We start from the raw sequence: 21,478 nt of genomic DNA on the forward strand, positions 1-21,478 counted from the left end.
TCCAAAACATTACGTCACAAATGCAGAGCACTCACCTTGGTAAAAGTGTCTGTTTCTCTGGCTTCCACTTCTGTTTCACCCTAGTTGGTTCCGGACTGAGCTCATATGGATCATCATCTTTCTCCCATTTCGACAACTCTGGTGGGTCCAACATCAGTTCTGATTCTGGAACTGGAATTTCATCCAGGTCAGAAGATTCATCACTCTGGTCACCAGAAACATCCATCTTCTCGCTCTTTACCTGTGTCTCAGCTTTGTCTACATCAATCTCTAACTTGACCTTCTTTGAAGCTTTGGCGTCTTCTGTATCTTCTTCCTTGAGTCTCTTTATTGATCTTCTCTTCTTACTAGGTTCCACAACGGCATCACTCTGAGACACCTCTGAGTCAGATGCCGGCTCTGGCTTCTCAGCTTGTTCAGAGATTGCTTCTCTTTCCTCTTTAGCACTTACTGATGAACTCACAATAGTTTCCTGCTCTACAGTCTTTCCATCAGTTTCTACAACATCCTCTCTACTTTCCTGCCTAACAGGACTTAATTGAACCTTCTCTATGTCTTCATGATCAGAAGATTCAGATTGTGCTGATGAATCATGTCTTTTCCTGGGTTCTACAGTCTCCAGGTCAGAAATCTCAGAATCATCAGACTCTTGTTTCTTAGATTTCTTGACCACTGGTTGAATAGGTTCCTCATCAGAACTCTTAACCTTCTTAACTTTCTTTCCTTTTTTATCAGCCTTTTCTTTCTTGGTCTTTACTTTATCTTTTTTCTTTCTTTTCTTCTTTTCCCCGACTTCACCCTTTTCCTTCCTTTTCTTAGCTTTTTTGTCCTTTCTCCTCTCTTTATCAGTTCTCTTTTGTTCTGGACTGGTATCTCGTTGATCATCCTCTGTTTGAGAGCTCCGTAATCTATCTGGGCTGGTGCTACTGTCCCGTGTCCTGTCAGTGCTTCTATCAAGTTTTCTATCTGGAGAAATGGAGTCCCGCTCACTCCTTCGTCTATCAGACCGTCTGTCTGAATCCCGCTCCCGTCTGTCCTTGCTTCTCTCAGGGCTCCTGAAGATGCATAATAACATGTTGATAGACAACAAATGGCAAATTTTAGATAAATATCGTAAACTAGATTTCAGAAGTGTTGTCTGTCAGATGGACCAACAATATATCTAGTACATATCACCATGACCTTGACCTACCAAAATCAAAAGGGGTCACCCTACTGACCATGATCAATGTGTAAAACCAAATATGAAGACACCAAGTCTTTCAAAAGTTATTGATCGAAAATGAAAGTGTGACGTCACTGAAGAAGATGATGAACCTGAAAAACTAATCCCTGTGAAGGCGACCAAACAATGCCTGTATATAACAAGAGATTGCTTTTTTTGAAAAAAAAACACTGGTCTACCCCATTGTGTGGTCCTAAATGAGAAAATAATGGACATGAAATCTGTACTTTTGGACTGGAGACGAACAAACAGTGACCTTGAAATTTGGCCGATTCACCAATATTTGATTGTGGACATCTATTGCATAAGATAAACCAGCATAATAAGTATGAAGTTCCTGGGTCCAAGTATAAAGTTCCTGGGGTCAAGTATGAAGCTTAAGGGTCAAAGTGTGAGCAGAAACCAAGTGTGACGTATGGACTAGTGACTTAAAATTTGTTTTTTTAACTGAAAGTCACTGTGACCTTGATCTACTCAAAAACAATAATGATATTGGACTAATTATAACCAGCTTACAAAGCGTTCTCAAGTTATTGAGCAAAAACGAAGTGTGACATACGGACTGACCGACCAAACAGCCGACTGACTGGCTGATGGACAGAGCAAAAAGGATATGTCTCCCACATTAATTGGGGAAGTCATAATTAATGTAATTCGTTTATTACTTCACAAGTCAGTACAAATGTGCACATAAATATCGACAAAGTATACCTGTGTCTACGTGAGGGAGACCTGCGGCCTGGAGATCCTGGTCTGGCCCTGTCAGGTGGAGTGGACATGGGGATGGTGCCAGGAGGTGCTGGCGGAGGACCCTGGGGTGGGGTCTGATTGCTAGGCTGGGAGCTGCTCGGAGGTGCAAACCCGTATGTGCGGTTGTACATATCATACATCTGCTTGTACTGCTCAAACTTCAGGACATCCTCATCCAGATTTCTGAAATGTTATAAACATAAATATTGCAAGGCAAAATTAAACAAGAGTGCTGCTGAGCAAAAAACAATGCTTTCCTGTTCTTTTTTCAGAAGGGGTATAACTCCATTATAATTAAAGCCAGACTTATTCACCTTGCTATACCTGTGCATATTGTCTCTGGCAACATGTCTACCAAGTCTTTGTTAAAAAATCATGAAGATATTTGAGTTATGGCCAACGTTAGTTTTTGCATCACCCACAAGAAAAACCAGATGAGCTAAAATTAGTTCAATTCTAATGACGATGTATTATATTTCATAGGCTTATTTGTGTTCAATGATTTTTTAATATTTATTGTGATGGCCGCAAAATACAATTGTCCATCTTTGATGATGTTCTTCAGGGACAATATACCTTTCTGAGGTTGTTACATATACAGATGTTCGCCTTAAGGTTGAAACCCAAAAGCAAGGCAGAAGTCTTTCATTTCTTTAAAGCCTCTGTTGATCATTTTGGACAAATGTGTACTTACTTACTTGCACAAAATATAATACGCATAAAAGTCCATTAGTTGCGTAAATATGTAAACAATGGAAATGCAAAATTGATATTCAAATATTCCGTAATTCTTTCGATCGAATATTCGATAATCAAACTGACATTTAAATTTAAATACACCCATCCTTAATATTTACCTCCTTCATTTGACAAAAGAACTTACTGGATACAGGTTCTATCTCCATGGGTAATGGTAATGAATATTTATATCAGTGTGGTTTGGGGTCATGTGAATTGCTTAAGAAGATTCAAAACATTTTTGTGACCTACCTATAGAGTCATACTGTTGGGTTGGTACTTTATTGTGAATCATAAAATGTATTGGATTCAGTGTTTTATATCTATTAATTATCTATTTTACCGTATACAAAATTAAGATATTTATTTGTAACATTAAATAGAGTACACATTCTTGAATGTACTGGAACACTAGCAGAGGGAGAGTTTCACTGATGAATGTCAACTTCCACATCCAAACATATGGTGATATTCAGACTACTGGATATATACTGCTTAGTACTGCTTAGTAAAAATCAAGCCATCAGTATATGAGGTATATCTAAAAGGGCCGCAATGATACACATCTTAAACATAAGGCATAACACAAACAAGTTTGTGTAACTGTAATCTGAAAAAATTCCCACGATTACCTGTCTGAAGTCCTAGTCCAGACTCGGACAAGCAAATTATTTCTAAGGGACAAAAAATCGTTTAAATTACATTACTTTTACATAATCTGTGTAAATCATGTGGAAATAATTTCAGCTGTTTTCTGGAACGTTTCTAGCTTTTTTTTTAACAAAGAACTTAATCTGTGTGTGAATATCCAGTATAACACCTTTCAGCTAATCCAGTAAGACCTTAATCCACCAGCATGATGGTATTATAATAAAGAATACCATAATAAAGAAACATTTTTATCCGTTTCAAAAGGGTATTTAATCCGAGTATTAATATTCAGTAAAACACCTTTCAGCTAATCCAGTAAGACCCCTAATCCACCAGCATGGTACATTGTAGTTTAATGAATACCTATATAAAATTATGGAGCACTTCTATTTTCAACAGGGTTCTTCTTCTGTGTTTAATATACAGTCAACACACTTCAGCTATTCCAGTAAGCCCCCTTATCCACCAGCATGGTATTATAATGAAGACCTACCGGCATATGGGGCATTTATAAAAAATTTCAACATGGTACTCAATCTGTGTATAAATACCCAGTGAAATACTGTGTTATTCCAGTAAGCCCCTAACCAGCATGGTATTATAATGAAGACCTACCGCATATGGGGCATTTATATTTTTTTTCAACAGGGTACTCAATCTGTGTATAAATACCCAGTGAAATACTATGTTATTCCAGTAAGCCCCTTACCAACATGGTTTTATAATGAAGACCAATATGGCCCTGGTAACCTAAGGTTAGTCTAGCCTTTAATTACATTGCCATATATGCTGTTTTGCTAAGAGGATACAGAGGGCTTTAAATGGCTTATAAGCTGCTATATATATGATATCTATAGTGTATCAATTTACCAAGAATTGTTAAATAGATGTAATTTCTCTATAAATGTAAAAATAGGTAATTCTCTCTATACTTTAGGCCAGACAAACGAAGATTTATGAAACATACATTTATTATGCATATATTCAAATAAAGTATTATATTGCAATAGGAAAGTGCACAATTTGGTAAGTACCCATGATAGTTAGGATCTTCCCTGGGGTCCATGACTGGTACAGGGGGTGGGGGCGGGTATCCTCCAGGCTGGAAGGGGCCAGGGAAACCCGGAGCTGGGGGGCCCTGATACCCTGGATAGCCTCTGAAGTCTGGATGACCTGCCGGCGGTCCTCTATAGTCTCCTCTGTAATCCCCAAAAGGAACGCCTCTGAAGTCCGTTCCCTGTGGAGGTCCTCTGAAGTTTGGCCCCTGCTGGGCACCCCTGTAATTTGGCCCCATGCCTCTGCCCCTAAAGTCGACTCCCCTTCCTCGACCCCTGTAATCTCTCTGATCGAGGATTCTGGGCGCCCAGGCATCACCAGTGCGTTCCCACTCTGGTGGGGCTCGTTCTACACGGTCTGCTACAGGTCTAGGTCCAAACCGTTTGTCCCCTTCCATTCTCAAAGGCTCTTTAAACCTTGGAGGAGATTCAGAGTCAGACTTTGAACTAGATCTTTTCTTCTGATCTTTCCGGCTTTTAGAGGAACGTGGCCTTCTCTCCTGCTTTTCTTTCACGTCCTTCTCTGACTTTTTGTTTTCCTTATTGTCACTGAGCACTGCATCAGATTCCTTTTCAGATGTTTTCGTGTCACCTTCACTCTCATTTTTACTACTTTTTTCATTGCCAGATTTCCGAACTTTATCACTTTTCAGTTTTAAAGTAATTTTCTTCTTTTTAGGTTCTGTTGTGACTTCTGATGCCGGTGCCTTTTCAATGTCAGCTTTCACCTCTTCTTTCTTGTCTTCAACAGCTTTAACTTTTTCTGAATTTGTTCTGCTTTCTTTAGTTCCATCCATTTCAGCAGCTGTATCTTGTTTTTCAGCTTCACTTTCAGCCCTTTTACTTTCTTCGTTTGTGGTGCTGTCTACAAGCACTACAGTTATGTTATTTCCTTTTTTTCCCACTGGCAATAATCTTGCTGGAATGTTCTCTTTGTTTGTTTTGACAGTTTCATTTCTTCTCACAGACTTTTCAGGACTACCTTCATTTTCACTTATATCAATTAAATCTGGGTCTTTTCTCAGAAGACTAGTTTTATTTGACTTTTCTTCAGTAACTTTAGCTTTAGATTCATTTCTCCTTTTGCTGTCTTTTGCAACCCCTGGCCTCCTTTTCTTTGCGGCAGGGGGACTTTTGCTTCGCACAGTTTTCAACAATTTATCCTGGGGTCTTCTTATTGGTGACGGCCTCCTTCTAACTGGTGATAACCTTGCAGGAAGTGGTGACCTCGCTCTCTGATAACCTCTACCAACAGGGCTCCTATCCCTTGACCGTGATCTTCGATATGGCGACCTACGTAACGGTGACCTTGGCCTTGGGGACAGAGGTCGTGGGGAATATCTCTCCCTGGAATATGATCGCCTTAGTGGAGATCGCCTAAGGGGAGATCTTCTTGCAGGAGATCGTCTATACGGGGACCTTCTTCGCGATCTTGATCTTGATCGTGAAAATGTCCGGCGTCTGACTGGTGACCTTGAGAGGGATCGATATCTTGACCTTGATCTAGTTCTGGATCTCCGGGGGCTCAGGTATCGGCGGGGAGAGTAGCCTCGGGATCTAGATCGCGATCTGCGAGGTGAATAGCGTCTAGAATACGGAGAGTAAGATCGTCGTGGAGTCAATGATCGCCTTGGTGTATAAGACCGTTTACGTTCCCAGGACCGTGATCGTGTACGTGAACGAAATCTAGGTGGGGACCTGAAATGACAGTAATGTCAGAATTTATATTATTTAATTTACATACTTCTATATGCAAAAGTTCTCACAAAAATTAGCTTGGAAGAATGGAAATTCTTTTTACTGAACAGTATCTTGTACTGTTTGTTATAAAGTTTCAATTATGGTTAAGAAATTTTCTAGTAAATTGGCACACAAAATTCATAAAAGCAAGGCAAGTTCTCCAATTCCTGCTATCACAACATTGCTATGGAGGATAAAATACCTTGATTTAGTTCTGGAACGGGTGCGGGATCGGTTGCCACGCTTCTCCAGCTTGTTGGCGAACACCTTCAGCAGTGGGTCATCAACAACTCTGCCAACAAAAACTAATCATTAGAGGCTACAGGTATACAGGCTTAAACTTCACATTGACTTTTATGATTGCAAACATGACTCAAAATGACTCGGGTTAAGATAATGTGTTAAGGAAACAGTAACAAGTGAACTGTGAAGTGAAAATAGTAGCCCACTTTAGTCTATGTGAAGTATTAACAAATTTTCTATCACAAGAACCTTTGCATTCAATTCATTATGGTTGATTTCAAGAAACTTGAATACACAAGAACATCTACTCAAAGTGTTTTAGAGCTTCAGTTCTCTATACCCATGTGGTAAAGTGCCTGTGTGATTGTACCAGCTTGTAGTCAAACTCTGTCCAAGATTTTTAACTTAATTATGTGCACTGGTTGGATGCTTATATTTACTACGGATGCAAACCAATGGCAAAAATGATATTCGAATATTCGGTAATTCTTTTGATTGAATATTCGAATATTCGATAACCAAAATGTATGTTTAAGAAATGTAGTAAACTTATGTCATTATTCGCTACAGTAATAATCGGTGCATGCGACGAAACCCTGAATTTTCCCAAAAATTATACTCTGAAATTCCCCATTTACAAAAAATAAATCAAACAAAATAGATCAATAGATTTTGAACAAACAAAAAAGTTGTGATGCATCAACGGATGGTCGCTTTGAAGGACGAGCAGCCTCGTTCTGGGATTTTCCATACAGTTACATTTCCAAGCACAGACGTTATATAGAAGCATGAAGAATAGTTAAGAGCACATAACTAGCACATGACATTCGTATCATTGCGGAACTTTGTGCAATATTGCTCAGCTTAAGTGGCAGCCATGACACCACTTTGGTGGCTGATTTCGTTAATCGAATATTCGTTTGCATCTCTAATACTTACATGCACTTACAACACACCCTGTTATAAGTCATCGTTACTGACCCTTGACTGATAATTCTGTTGTGTTTTTTTTGTTCAAAAGTGATGCCAAAGAATAATATCTAAACCAAACAAGTCTTACTTTGTTCCTTCCCTGATAAGGCGTTGCTTTTCCTCAAAGAATTCCTGCTCTGAGAGGGGTTTGGGCATGTTGATGGGGGGTGGGGGTATGGCAGTGTGGGTGGGAGGAGGATACCCCGGCACTCCAGGGGGCGCCACTGTAGAAGGAAAAAATGTATGTTAAATTAAGCAAGACCCTCATACAAAATAAGCTTGTCCTTCTTTTACTCCTACAGGCAATAGATTCATATGAAAATGAGATTGAAATAGTCAACTCACGATATTGATGAGGTAAGAATATTTTGTAGGAATGATCAAGCTATTTTAACCACACCACATGTGTCTTTACATAACCTACTAGTCATAGGGTACAGAAGGTAGAAAAATCAACTCTCTATGTGGTTGAATATCAAATATTGCTCTCCCTGAGCCATTTTATAACCACTGAGTGCATAGCTTTTTTGATGTTCAAAGTTCAAATGAATTACTAAATTATCTTGCCTTTTGAACATTATCAGTACAATCAAGATGACAATGAAATATCACTTACAGACAACAGGTGGAGCAAACGGCCGAATGACGGGTGGAGGAGGAAACGCTGTGGGTATAGGGTAGTGGGGCATATTGGGCGGAGCTATACTCGTGTTCACTGATGGCGGAAAATAGCCGTATGTGGATGTCGGCACTGCAGGTCTGAAGTGACACAATCAAAGTTTGGCATCTATAACTATCAATTAACTATTGAACATATGGTATAACAGAAGTCAAACTTTGAAAAGTTGAGGCTGATACTAATATATTCAAATATTGACACACTAAATTCAGATTTCTTGCAAAAAAAACAATACACATAACTTATGAGTATTTTTTTTCTTTAAAACATTGTTGAACCTTTAAAATGAATATGCCCATAATGCAATGGCAGTTTAAATTTCAAGATTAAACATTTCCTTTATACCGGGTATGTAAAGCAACTTACTGTAGATTTCGATTTTGCAGAGTTCCCCCCACCAATGTTGGCACGGCAACTCCCTGATGCTGAAAAGGAAAATAAAAATATATGTTTAGAGAAACATTATGTTTACTGACTATGGTTTTAATGTTACTCGAAACAGAGCTCAAATGCAATAAAATGAAGTTATCCATAACCTACATATAGTTTATTTTACTTAATGGTGATTAAAAAATCACTCACCCATGAGAATCTAACAAAAGACTAGTCTCGTGTTTTCTCAAACAAACAAGGGGCATAACTAAATAATTATTAAAGCCAGAGTGATGTGCCTTGCAAAACATGTGTTTTGTCTCTAGCAACATTTGTAGGAAGTTTCATTTGAATATCTTAAACTTTTCAATTAGGCTACAGCCAAGGATAACATTGTTGAATGACACCATTGTCGACACCAAGGCTTTAAAAATTGTCTGAACTTTTTATCAAAATAGGTTCTTTTTCTTTTATTGAATTATGTTATGTAATAAAAAGAAGATCATCTAAGAAAAAGGCATCTGTAAAAACACAGAATTCACCAGATGTTTCTATAGAAGTTACAGTCAAACAGATTTTCTCTGAGCCTACCTGTGTAGGGGGATGTTGTGCAGGGGGTTGGGATGGAGGTTGGTATCCAGAAACACTCCTCACAGGTTCATCCATGGTCGGGGTCGGGGGTTCTGATGGTAAACCACTTTCCATGGGAGGCTTGCTGGGCGTCACAGACACCTGGATATAGAGACTTAAAATGTTCACTTTGGTGCTTTTTATATGGAATTGGTCATTATTTAATATAAACTTACTTCTGACAGTATCATACAGGGATAAAAATGGTTTCATTTCTGCTGGATCTTTTTTTATAGCTCAGCATTTTATTGCTTATCCAAAACAATAACAAATACATTTACACCAATATAGGGTTTGAGCTAGAGTGTTTTGACAGGGTGCTGCACCGTCCTTTTTGGAAGCAATTGCTGCTCTCATGGAGAACCAAATGTGCACCCTCCTGTCTTCAAAGAATTCAATGCTTAAGATTATCAAGTATTTCTAGTTTTGATTAAAACATGAAATATGATCATGAATTTAAACAAACTTGACTTTTTTAACAATTGAAACCAAATATTACTTCAAATAAGCACAATTTCTAACAACTTCTATGAAATTCATGCTTTAATTATTCACTGCCCTTTACTATGTGCCCTCTTTTCATTCAGCACCCTGTCCCATTTCTGCAGAACTCTGTCTTGTTTAAAATCTGGCTTAAACCCTTACAAACCCTTACAAATGGCTCTATCTGTATCAGTACCCACCTTTGGTTTGGGTGGTGATGGTTGTCGAGGTGGCGGCTTATAATCCATCACACTGGGCCCACGAGGCACCACTGACTGTTTCTGCAGGACGGGAGCCGCTGCAGCAGCTGCCTTTGCTGCTTCTTCTACCTTCGCCTGGATTGCCGCTGTCTTCTGTGCGATCTTTGTGTAGCCCGTCTCATTCTGGAAGTTTGTCACAGCCCGCCGCAACATCTGGTTGGCTATCAGTCCGTCCGGGGACACGTTCATGCTGTCACATGATGGGCAAATGTGGTCATCAGACTCCAACAGCTTATTACGGATACCTGGAATCAATATCTATCATGATAGAAAGATGTGTCATACATTGATATGTACCAGTCTAATTACTGTCAATTTAAACTTATTTTGATTAATTCACTAAATTATGATGCTCTTTGCCAATGCATAAAGAGTCTTGAACAAAAACACTTCTTTGAATTGCTTATCCAACAAAATCCATCACGGCAAACTATTGATAATAACCAATTAGTATTGACCTAGAGCAGGGTTTCCTCTGGGTTTTTAAAAAAGCTGTCGCCACTTTTTTGCCCCTGGCCATAAGCGCCCTTGTGGGAGTTCAAAAGGGGCAAAGCCATAAAAAATTCCCAAATTTGAAAAATTGTTGCCTCTTTTGCAATTTAGTCACACATGGTGACAATGGCTAGAGTGTGGTCTAGTGCCTGTGATATTGGGGAACATTGCCTTGGCCTCTCACTAAGAACACATTACTGGTTCCTGCCATGGAAACAGACTATGTGATTCATATTAGGTAACAGCTGTGTTCCCAATCAAGCTCAAATAAATGAGTATAAACTAGGGATGTAAACGAATGGCAAAATCGATATTCGAATATTCGGTAATTCTTTCGATCGAATATTCGAATATTCGATAAAAATTGAATCTTTAAAAAGTTATAGTTATCTATTAATTTTAGTTATAAACCACGATACCCTTTTCTTTATCTGTCGAATGTTTCTAGTGTTATCGTAATACAATACAATACATAGCAGCGTGTCGAATATTATTACATCGACATATGAAATACATATCTAGCACATAACAAGCACATAACAAGCACATACAATTCAATGAAATCACTCATCAATAAAATCATCACATATGATGGCCTTGTTCTTATTCAGAAATATTATCTTATCAACAAGATCACATGACAGTCTGTTTCTAAGTTTGTTAACAATGAGTCGGGCGCAGGAGAAAATTCTTTCTGAAGGCACAGACGTCGCAGGTATCCCAAGCAGTTGGCGAGCAACATGTGCAACGCGAGGAAAGCGTCCCTCGTTCTTTTTCCATCATGCAAGTGGAGTGGCCTCCTCGTCGGAAGGTTCGTGCCGGTACCGACGCAGCTCGTCGTTAGCCGTCTTGGTCGTCTTTGGAACCATGAAGCTAAGACGGGGTCGTTTAGAGGGTGTTGACGCACTCTCGTCGGGGTTGGCAACCGAAATGGAACATCGTCCAATCTACTCTCGAGCGCGTCTTCCGTGTAGCGCCGCTGTTCCGTTGACAGGAAGTCCAGGTCTTTGTAGCGGGGGTCCAATAGAGCGGCAAGGACTAGGGTGGATGTGGCGGTGGCATCGTTCGAAGGTCGGAAGCGGCGACGAAGCTCAGCAGCAATAACACCCTTCACTTCCTTGACGACATGGGAATCAGCCTCGCATGCACGGAGTGTGTTGTCCAAAAGACTTGTCACGATGAGATAAACTTCACTGCATGACACGTTCTTCTCCGTTGACATATACGAAGTCGTCTCAGTCAAATGACTGAGTACGTCACTCAGCTCGGAGACGAAGGTCCACTCGCCGTCCTTCAACGACAGGTGCTGGTCGGCCTTCCGGGTAACCCGAGTGTCCAGCATGAGGTCGGACAGGACGCGGCGTTGCTCGTTCAGCCGGGCCAGTATAGCATGCGTGATGTTCCATCGGGTTGTAACATCCTGCACCAGCTCGTGTTTGGGCACCTTTAGAGTAGCTTGGCACTTGCGCATTTCGGCCGTCAATGTAGTCGAGTGTTTGATGTGCCCGACCAGCTTACGACATCTGGAGACGACCCTGTTGACATCCGGGAGAGCAAATGCCGGCTTGATGGCCAGCTGCAGTGTTTGCCCAAAGCACCCAGAACACAAATCATGTTTAAGACCAGAAACGCTGAACTTTTTCATTGATTGCTGTTTACTGCTTTCACTTTGAGAACTCGGATGCTTAGCCTTCACGTGATTCCAGAGATTAGTCATCGTGCCCATGTACGACAACCTCACACTGCATAGTTTGCACGTGACAGATTTCTTGTCAACAGAGCGCGTGAAATAAGTCCATACTTCAGATGTGGCTGGCATCTTTTACGTTGTTAAGAAATACAAATCTAATATATAATAATAATAATAAGTTTAACTTATAATGTTTTGCGAACATATATTCTGAAGGAATGAAGTGGTATCTACTTTCAGCGTATAATATCAATCACCGATTTGAGCAATATTGCTCAGCTTAATTGGCAGGCAAACTGACAAGAGGGTGTGAAGGCCGCTTCCTTAAATTCTTAATTGGCATGGTCATTTAAAAGAACTGAAAATCAATTAAACTTGTTTGATGTCACTTCCTAATAGCCAGTTATTTTACAATTATGGACACTGTTTATAGTACCCTACGATCGATCCCTAATTGACACATGACGCAAACTCGATTGTCATCTCGTTAACGCCTCAGGCACAAGATGCGTATTGTTGTAAAAACAAGACAATATAATTTTAAACACAACAACTGCCCTAAAGACTCAAGGTTTATATCATTATTTTTTGAAAAAAATAATCGAATATTCGAATACCGATTTTAACATTCGAATACTAAACGTTTGATCGAATATTCGTTTGCATCCCTAGTATGAACTAAATAATTAGTATTCCTCTTACATTCATCACAGTAGCTGATGCCACAGCAGGGGATGACAACAGCATCCCGGGCCATGTCCCCACACAGTGGGCACTTTAGCTCCTTAGGCACAGGCTTCTGTTTCACAACCATCCTCTTCCCTGCGGGCTCTGGAAGGAATGGCGGCCGCTCCTTCTTCCCTGTAGCATACGCCTCCCTGAAAAGGGAAATCATAGCGTACATTGTATGCATGTAACAAAAATTGCCAGAACTCACAATGTGATTTGAATAAATGGATTTCTAGAACTCTTTTAATTAACATTTCACCATTAGCATTGTTATTCATATTTATTACATCCCCTATGACAAAAAGCCAAAATCAGATACAAAATTACGCAAAGAAATGTTTTTATAAACCAACAGCACTTTTAAATTTTCTTTATCTGATCTTTAGAAACAGTCTACATGATCATTAGCAAACAGAATACATACGCGTCTATTTTGGGCACTGTGTACTGCCCAGTGTGGGTCTGGTAGGTTCCTGGCAGGGGCTCGTTGACGACCAGCATGTGCTCCATGGGGATACCTGTGGGGCGCTTGATTCTCTGGGCAAACTCACTGGGACTGTTGGATGCCCCTTCAGCCTGAATGGTACAGAAATGCAACTAAAAATCCATCTTCATTACGAGTACATGTGACTGATGTCAATGTTATTTACAATACATGAGTTAAAATCTTAGGGCTTTTTCATTTAAACATATAACCCATGGGGGGAAGGCACTTCTAAACTATACTGCCTAGAAGCAACTTTTTACCTTGGGTCCAATTAAGAAAAAAGACACCCACCCATATACTATGAAAATAATTGCCTTCCCTCCGTGGGTTATGTTTTACTGGAACAGCCCTTTTATGAAATCATGATAAATTGAAACTTATATGTGAATCAGAATAATGCTAAAAAAACTTCACTGTCTCTACTCTCTATAATTTACAATCTAATAAGACAAGTCAATTCTTCTTATAAGACAAGCGCTTGACTAAGCATCCTAGTCAAGAATTTCAATTGGATATTAACCGAGTGTCACAAATTGAATTGAAAGTTGTGCTTGTGTAAAAGTAAGCCTCTTCACATTTACTGACTAATCAAGCTCATAGGTTTGAAATAATTTCAATACTCCGAAATATTGATTGGAAAAAGCCATTGCGTTGATAATAAGGGCTGACATGTACAGCCACATACTATATGATGTAAAACAACACAACTCAATGTTAACGAGACAATGTCGCTTACATCAGTGTTGGGGCAGTTCTGGATGTAGTGGCCTCCTTTACCGCACTTGAAGCAGGTATAGGAAGTACTGGGCGTCCCCTTAGGCACCTTGTAGTTGTAGCTGAAATAGAAAATGGTATGACTGCTAAAACAAAAATATTGAAAGTATGCGAATCTATGCCTTTTTACTTTACACAATAGTGTTAGCTTAGGTAAAAAGACAACTATAAGCTGATAGGTTTTGATTTTTGGATAGAAACCAATTCTGGTGTCCCTTTTTTATGAAGCCAAGTTAACGCGCCTCTGCTGGCACTTGTACCAAGAACCACTTAGGTGTGAGGTGGACAGCTTTATCATTTTTAAGACCTGAATACCTTTTTATTTGTGAATAATGACATCAATAATCACTACAAAAATATCCTACTTGGCTGGGTCGAAGTCTTTGGTAGACTGCTTCATCATTTGAGCTATTTTCTCAATCTCCGATGACGAGGCATTCGCCGGATCCGAGGACTGTAACAGCAGAACATGAACCCTGAGGTATTGCTTTTTGACAAGAAAAAAAATATCTGTACTTATTGTTGTCAAGTCATCTTCATATCCAATTGGCCAAACCTAAGATATGTGTTTATCAAAACATTTGAAGCACTTCTTATGAAAACCAATTTACTTATATTTAATTCCTCATACATGTAAAATACCCTTTATGTAATAAAACAATGTAATAAAACATGTTGCAGCACAGAATTCTTATCTGCAGCACGGCATTCTAATCCTACAGCACAGAATTCTTATCCCAAAGTTAATAATGTGGTTAAAAATAGGAGTTGTTAGAAAATCATTTCAGTTATAAACACTACATTGGGCTTGTCAAAACATTGCACCAACTGCTTCACTTTTAACAGATAGAAAGGTTAAGTGTCTCAAATAATTGTTTTCCAGATCCAAACTTCTTTCCCAATTACCTGTTTGAGTTTGTCTGTGTTGTAAGAGCCACTTTCTGCCTCCTGGATCTGCAAGCCAGAACAAAACATTCAAACATACAATGACAATGGGTCAGGCACCGCGTTTCAGCTTGCAAACTCCTTAAGACGGTTCCTCAAGGCTTGTTGCCAGCTTGACCGGCCCTGACCATTTCATTTCTATCTATTTCACCTCCATTTATTCGCCAAGTCATCTACTGTGCTAGCCTTGGTGTGCCTATTGAGCTCATTTTCCTTTTCAATCACATACCTTCACTAATTCAGATGCTTCCTTTGTTGAGTATATATCTGTTTACTTAATGAATTTATTCGTAAATCATGGAATACCATTATTAGCAGTTAAGGAAATGGATTATATAACAGTTGAAATCTGTTGGCTTGATATCCCAGCGACCGGCCAAAATACTTTGAGCCTAGCGAATATCAAGTCAAGCGGGAATGCTAGCAAGGGTTAAGCAAAATCGGTCCTTTAAATCAAGTTCGAGCCAACAAGGATATCGAGCCAAGCAATATTGAGTCATTTTTCAGCTGTAGTAACAAGTCTTTATGTCTACGGTCTCCATTTTATCATACAAGATCATTCACTGGGATTTAAAAATAGCCCATTGAAGACATATAGGTCAAGTGAAAAAGGCAAATTGCAAGTTATTTGCTTTGGTGTGCAAGCATTTACAATGTTTATATTCGATTATTACTGCCCTCAGTAATTAACTCCTTAGTTCAGCAAAAAAACAACAAGTATACAGTAAAACTGCGGTCGTTCAAACAAGCGGTCATTCGAGAACCGGGGGTCCCTCAAGGTCGGTGCTTGGTCCCTAACATTTTTCCTTCTATTTTCATATAAAATATACCTACGTTGCATCGAAACCTAAATATGTCGAGGAGTCAAGTAATATAGTCGGTCCCAAGTACACAAATCATGCACAAAACCTAATGGCTCCCCCGAGGGCGTAATTTCACACTTTTTCCCACACGCGTGTTCCAAAATAAACAAACAATTGCTGTGCTAAAATTTTTGCAAATTGTAAAAATTGCAACGACAGTTAAGACAATTTGATAAGGTGTGAAAACCTGTTCACGCATGACTGATAGTAGTTGATAAGGGCATTTGAGAAGATAATTATGAGAAGTTAATGACAAGAAGTTAATTGTGAAAACTGTAAATGGCTAATAAAAATAATGAATAAACTAGGGATGCAAACGAATATTCGAATATTCGATCAAACGTTTGGTATTCGAATGTCAAAATCGGTATTCGAATATTCGAAAAAAGTTCAATAAAGAGAATAAAACACATTTTGCCTACAACGCTGATGTTGTTTATAAAGTTCGTTTGTCTATTTTTTACAACGATTGGCCCCTTATGCCAGAGGTGTGAATGTGATGACTAGACACGCGTCATGTGTCATTTAGGTACATAACGCCGGGTACTATAAAAGGTCCCCCTACTTTTACAACAACTAGCTAGGGATCGGCTTTAACACCAATGTATTGTCTTGGCTGCAACTACTGTACAACAAAGCGCAAATGGAAGTGATGATATGAATGCCATGGGCTACAAAAATGTTGTTGCATATATGTGCTTTTTAAATAAACTGTTTCCATGTTTCGATACAATTTTCATGCTTTGAAATGGATTTTAGGATATATTTCCTCTCTTGTTGTACAATAGCTGAGTCCAATGCACTTATGTTTTCGTTTAATTATTTTACTAGAACCGAGTTGGTTTGGGGTTTCCATATCTTTATTTAGTCAATTTAGAGGTCAATCTCAGAACGAGGCTGATTATCCTACGGAAAGACCCTCCATAGGCGCAAAACACTGTTTGACTAGGAATCCATCTAATTTCACATTGTTTACAAAAGGCAGCGGAATTGAATTATTCAATTTGTTGTTTATAATGTTTTGCTTTTTTCTTCCTGAAAATGGAGAATTTCAAAGACTCATTTGGGGAAATCAGGGTCCGTTGCGCGTACTGGCTACGACAAAGTAGGGTAAAAAACGCCCCGGCTATTGCTTTAGCGAATAATAATAATATTTAATACATCTTCTAAAATACGTATTTCGGTAATCGAATATTCGAATATTCGATCGAAAGAATTACCGAATATTCGAATATCAAATTTGCCATTCGTTTGCATCCCTAGAATAAACACTACCATATCGATCCAACATCAAAATCTTTCAAAAGAATTCCTTCTTGTCACTTTGCTTTGCAATATGGCAATTTTGTAAATATAAACATTTCTATTTATTTATTTATTGATATTTCTTTTACATTCTACATTTAGTATTCAGCAGCCTTTGAACGTATGAGCGATTTCCACAACGCAACACAATCCTTGTCTAAGGAAACAGTTGGTTTGACGACTTCAAACTTAAAATATGCTGAAAGACATTTCATAATAGACTGGAAAATTGAAATTTGGGTCGTTCGAAACATCATTTCTCTCGAGGTTTTGGCTAGGTCCCCAGTGTCTTCGAGCAATCGCAGTTTTACTGTATTTGAATTAATTTTGTTTGTCTAGTTTTATCATGTGACAAGTAAATCTCTCCATTGGCTCAATATGTTATTTACCCCAAGGTGGTTTGGCATCAAGTGAATTACAAGTAGTTACCAGTGAACTGAAATTTCCTTGTTTCTGTAAGATTTCTGGATACGAAACAATACTTAACTGCAGAGTCAGCTAACAGCAAGAACATATATCTTGAGGAATAAAGACTTGTACAGAATAATCTAGTGTCTTTATAGCATATATTTTGTATGCTTTTACAACAATTCCACATTTTTGAAAGTATAAAACTTCTTACAATGCCCGTAACATCCTCTTATCAATGACATTATCGATTGTTCAAGTTATTCAAATCTCCTCTCATACTTATTTAGTGTTTTAAACTGTTCCCACCAGCGATATAGCCAGACTAATACTGAAAACCCAATGGCGAAAAATATGAGAAATATTTTAATTGTTGGTATCATTAAGACTTACATTGCTCTTCATTTTACGCACATGCAGAGGCTAGTGAAGAAATATTTGCATAAACTCTAAGTAAGTTGGCATGTAATTATGGCTTCAATGAATAATATAAGCAGTTACCAGGCTGAACAAGGTTTATGATGACTTACAGTATAGTTTAATAAAGTCAAAATAAACAAACTACTTAAGAAGACCAATTATATGCAGCAGGAAAACTTTGGCACCTATCTTAAATATCAATTATTTCCTAACCATAGAAATATTGTTTAGCAAAGTCATACTGAAAATGAGCTCAAGAGGCACGATTAGTGCAGCACAATATTAAGATGCTTCATAAAATGGTTCCATGTGTGAGCGACCTGGTTCTTCTTCCATCTTCCAACTGTATAAACTGTCCATTCTTCTGGTTGCCAGTCGCCGGAGTCTTCCATATGGATGACTCACAAATCGTCATCAGAATGGAGAGTGTGTCTTCACCCTTCTTAATTCCAAAGACAATGCCTCTTAGGCAACTGCTCAGGAAAAAGTATTATCACATCAATTTCCCTCTAATCTTTCTGATCACTTGTTATTTTTTGTCGACTTCTTTATTTATTACGATCAATTTGTTTACTAGGTGGGATTCAAAATTGGTCTGAAAGACTGAAAATCAAGATATGTCAATATTTATTTTCACTGTTTGTTCCTAATTTATAAAGAGATGTAAATCTACTAGTGTGAGCTTAAGAGCTAGATTGTAATGTAAAAATATCTATTTTATAGTTTACAGTTATACCAAGTTTCATTCTCATGGTGTTATCATCTTTAAATATAATAGAAAAACAGTCAGTCATAAAGTCTTACAATTTAGTTAAAAATTGGTTTACATCCTAGACCTTGTGGTTCGGCTGTTAATGTCTGTAAAAACTTCTCTTAATATTTCACTATGTGAAATATGAAAACATGTTGTAAAAATTGGATTGAATCAACACAAAGTGAAGCTCAGTACAATGAGTACATTAAAGACCAATTTCGAATACCACCACGGAATAACGCTGTGAAGATGGATCTTATTGACTCACTTTAAGCTCAATATCTTATCATTTAATGTCAAGATTACGAGTACAGTTAAAAGCTGCAATTTTTATCAAGCCAAAGCTTGTTTCCTGCATTTATGTCTATTTAAGAGGTCATTGGAAAGTGACCCTTGTAAAGTACAAACCCGCAATCCCTTAAGTTAGTGGCAGACATCATTATCACTTAATCAATTCGGTACCTCTTCTAATGATCGTAACATTACACATTAATAATCTTTCCTGTTATAACTTCAATAAGATTATAAGCCCCCCATGACATAAATTATGGAAGGATGTTTGTGAAGATTTAATGGTCTGAAACCCAAATGAATTGTAGCATACTGAAAATAATAACAAGGTGAAATTTCAGTGATAAAATGACTAAATTACAGAAGACATACACTGAGTTCTACTATACATGTATGATCACACGAAGTTCTTGCGTGAAACCGTTGCACACATAAACAACTCTCCACATTTCAGAACTTTATTTGTGCTGACAATATAGCTGCAAACGAAAACACCAGATAAAATTATATATTGCATAAACGATTTTCAAATCACACATACACAAATCAGTATGCACTAATTAAAATTAGTCACATAACATATAACAATGTATACTAAATATGTCAGGGGTCTGACAGCTGATAAATGTTAATCATGAAAAAAGCCAGGGTCTGTTTGAGTATGAGGCATAAAAGCCCTAAGCAGGGTAAAGGGGCTTAGACCCCATTTAAAATTGTTTTGGAAAGTACTTTGAAATTCATACAAATGATTTTTGAAACATTTCAAAAGTTATTTCAATGAATTTCAAGGCACTTCCTACTGTTTTGATGCAAATGTCTGAGCAAAAAAACATTTTTTACATCTGTACATTACTCTGAATTTAAAAACTTACACAGAGAAAAACGCATTAGCCTATACTGCGAATATAATATTGAAGATGAATTCCATTTTCTGTTGATATGTCTTTTAGATAATGTTTTTATCTTGAAAAATACTATAAAGAATACCCTACTACAGCTAAATTCTATGCTTTAATCATATGTAATGTAGCAATGTTTACATATTACTGGGTATGCATTTGAAGAAAAACATTCTCATGGAAGTTTAAGTTTGATGTCATTACATGTTATTGTCACTATCCATTACATTTGTATATCATATATGTATGCTCTTGTGTTTGTAAACAGGCCTTTTGTACAATAAACTTTGAAACTTACTGGTAGTTTAGAGCCCTTTTTTATGCCAGAATTATAGAACCCCTGATGCCTATAAAAATGCTAACATAAAAATTGACCATAACATAGATATGTATAATAGTTTAATACACACAAAAATACATGTATATTATTACAAAGTAAATATAAATCCCTGAGTGATATAAACATCACAATCATAATCTACACAACAGTAGCATAGTAGGATATGTTATAAAAATAGGATAGGATATATATATATACATAATTTATAAAACATATGATGATCACAGATAACTAAATTACTTCAAAATAAGTAATCAAAAATATAGATTGCTAAATATAGATTGCTTTTTTACATGTTTATTAAGTTTGCCCTAAAATTGCAAAATTATCATTATTATTAAAAATAGACTAAATGTCAGACATTTAAGTCAGATTTTCTGTAGCTTAAACACAACAACGTGAGTTTGAATATAAACAAAATCTATAAAAGCTAACTTTTTGTATCACCCTGCTAATTTAATCCAACTGAAATTCCTCATCACAGAAATATTCTAGTAAGAAACACTGTTTTGAGGTATTCAAACTGTTAATACAAAGCAGTAAATACAAATTTTATAACATAAATGTATCCTGCTAATCAATATCTTATCAAATTGATCAATTGCTAAAAGTTAATGTAAATCATAAGTTATACTACATTAGCTTTAATGAAGTAACATTGTAAAGAATAAGAAAACTAGAGTGACGAAGTGCAAATCCTCGACTGATGTGCAACAACCATAGTTAAAAAGCATACAAGACAAAGTTACGAGCTTTGTTGCATATTTGCATATAATAACTCTAGCAACATTCGTAGAAAATTTTATTCCAATACCTTGATATCTCATGGCCAATTATTTGAATGACAACACCAAAGCTATGACAAAACTGTGACTCTATCATATTTCGTTCATTAATTACATGGAGATATTTATAAATATTTTTGTTATTTGAATTGTATAACTTATTTTTATGAGCACATCAATTCACATAAAAGTCTGTTTTAACTTTACATCTGACAAACACTAAATACGTTTTTTCATACAAATTCGGGTATTATTTTAGCAGTGTAACTATTACATTAAACACCATGACATGAAAATTCTAAATCAAATCATTACACTGATTTATACTAACAACACACTAAAATTGCAAGGAATAGATAAATGCTTCAGCCTTAAGCACAAATGAATACAAGGCCAAATATGAAAATAGTAAAACATCAGAAAATACACAATCATGTTACATAATTTCAAATGTTTGCTGATGTCCATGGTCAGGGTCCTTGGAATACGGAGGTCAAC

At 37.4% G+C, this 21,478-nt stretch overlaps 1 protein-coding gene across 1 annotated transcript in view; it reads right to left on the minus strand.

Moving 5' to 3' along the window:
- The window catches only part of LOC128243903 (E3 ubiquitin-protein ligase RBBP6-like), a 31,945-nt gene that overhangs the window by 2,241 nt on the left and 8,226 nt on the right, over nucleotides 1–21,478 (minus strand). Inside the window, exons 5-18 of the mRNA XM_052961912.1 lie at nucleotides 14,877–14,924; nucleotides 14,336–14,424; nucleotides 13,933–14,032; nucleotides 13,134–13,285; nucleotides 12,683–12,858; nucleotides 9,739–10,043; nucleotides 9,017–9,157; nucleotides 8,420–8,478; nucleotides 7,991–8,133; nucleotides 7,463–7,598; nucleotides 6,362–6,451; nucleotides 4,399–6,117; nucleotides 1,937–2,158; nucleotides 36–1,055 (exon numbers count right to left, since the gene is read on the minus strand). Coding sequence (XP_052817872.1) covers nucleotides 36–1,055; nucleotides 1,937–2,158; nucleotides 4,399–6,117; nucleotides 6,362–6,451; nucleotides 7,463–7,598; nucleotides 7,991–8,133; nucleotides 8,420–8,478; nucleotides 9,017–9,157; nucleotides 9,739–10,043; nucleotides 12,683–12,858; nucleotides 13,134–13,285; nucleotides 13,933–14,032; nucleotides 14,336–14,424; nucleotides 14,877–14,924 — 4,400 coding nt within the window. The remainder of the gene's footprint in view (nucleotides 1–35; nucleotides 1,056–1,936; nucleotides 2,159–4,398; nucleotides 6,118–6,361; nucleotides 6,452–7,462; nucleotides 7,599–7,990; nucleotides 8,134–8,419; nucleotides 8,479–9,016; nucleotides 9,158–9,738; nucleotides 10,044–12,682; nucleotides 12,859–13,133; nucleotides 13,286–13,932; nucleotides 14,033–14,335; nucleotides 14,425–14,876; nucleotides 14,925–21,478) is intronic.

Source organism: Mya arenaria, chromosome 2, assembly GCF_026914265.1.
Source record: "Mya arenaria isolate MELC-2E11 chromosome 2, ASM2691426v1".
Taxonomy (NCBI): Eukaryota; Metazoa; Mollusca; class Bivalvia; order Myida; family Myidae; genus Mya; species Mya arenaria.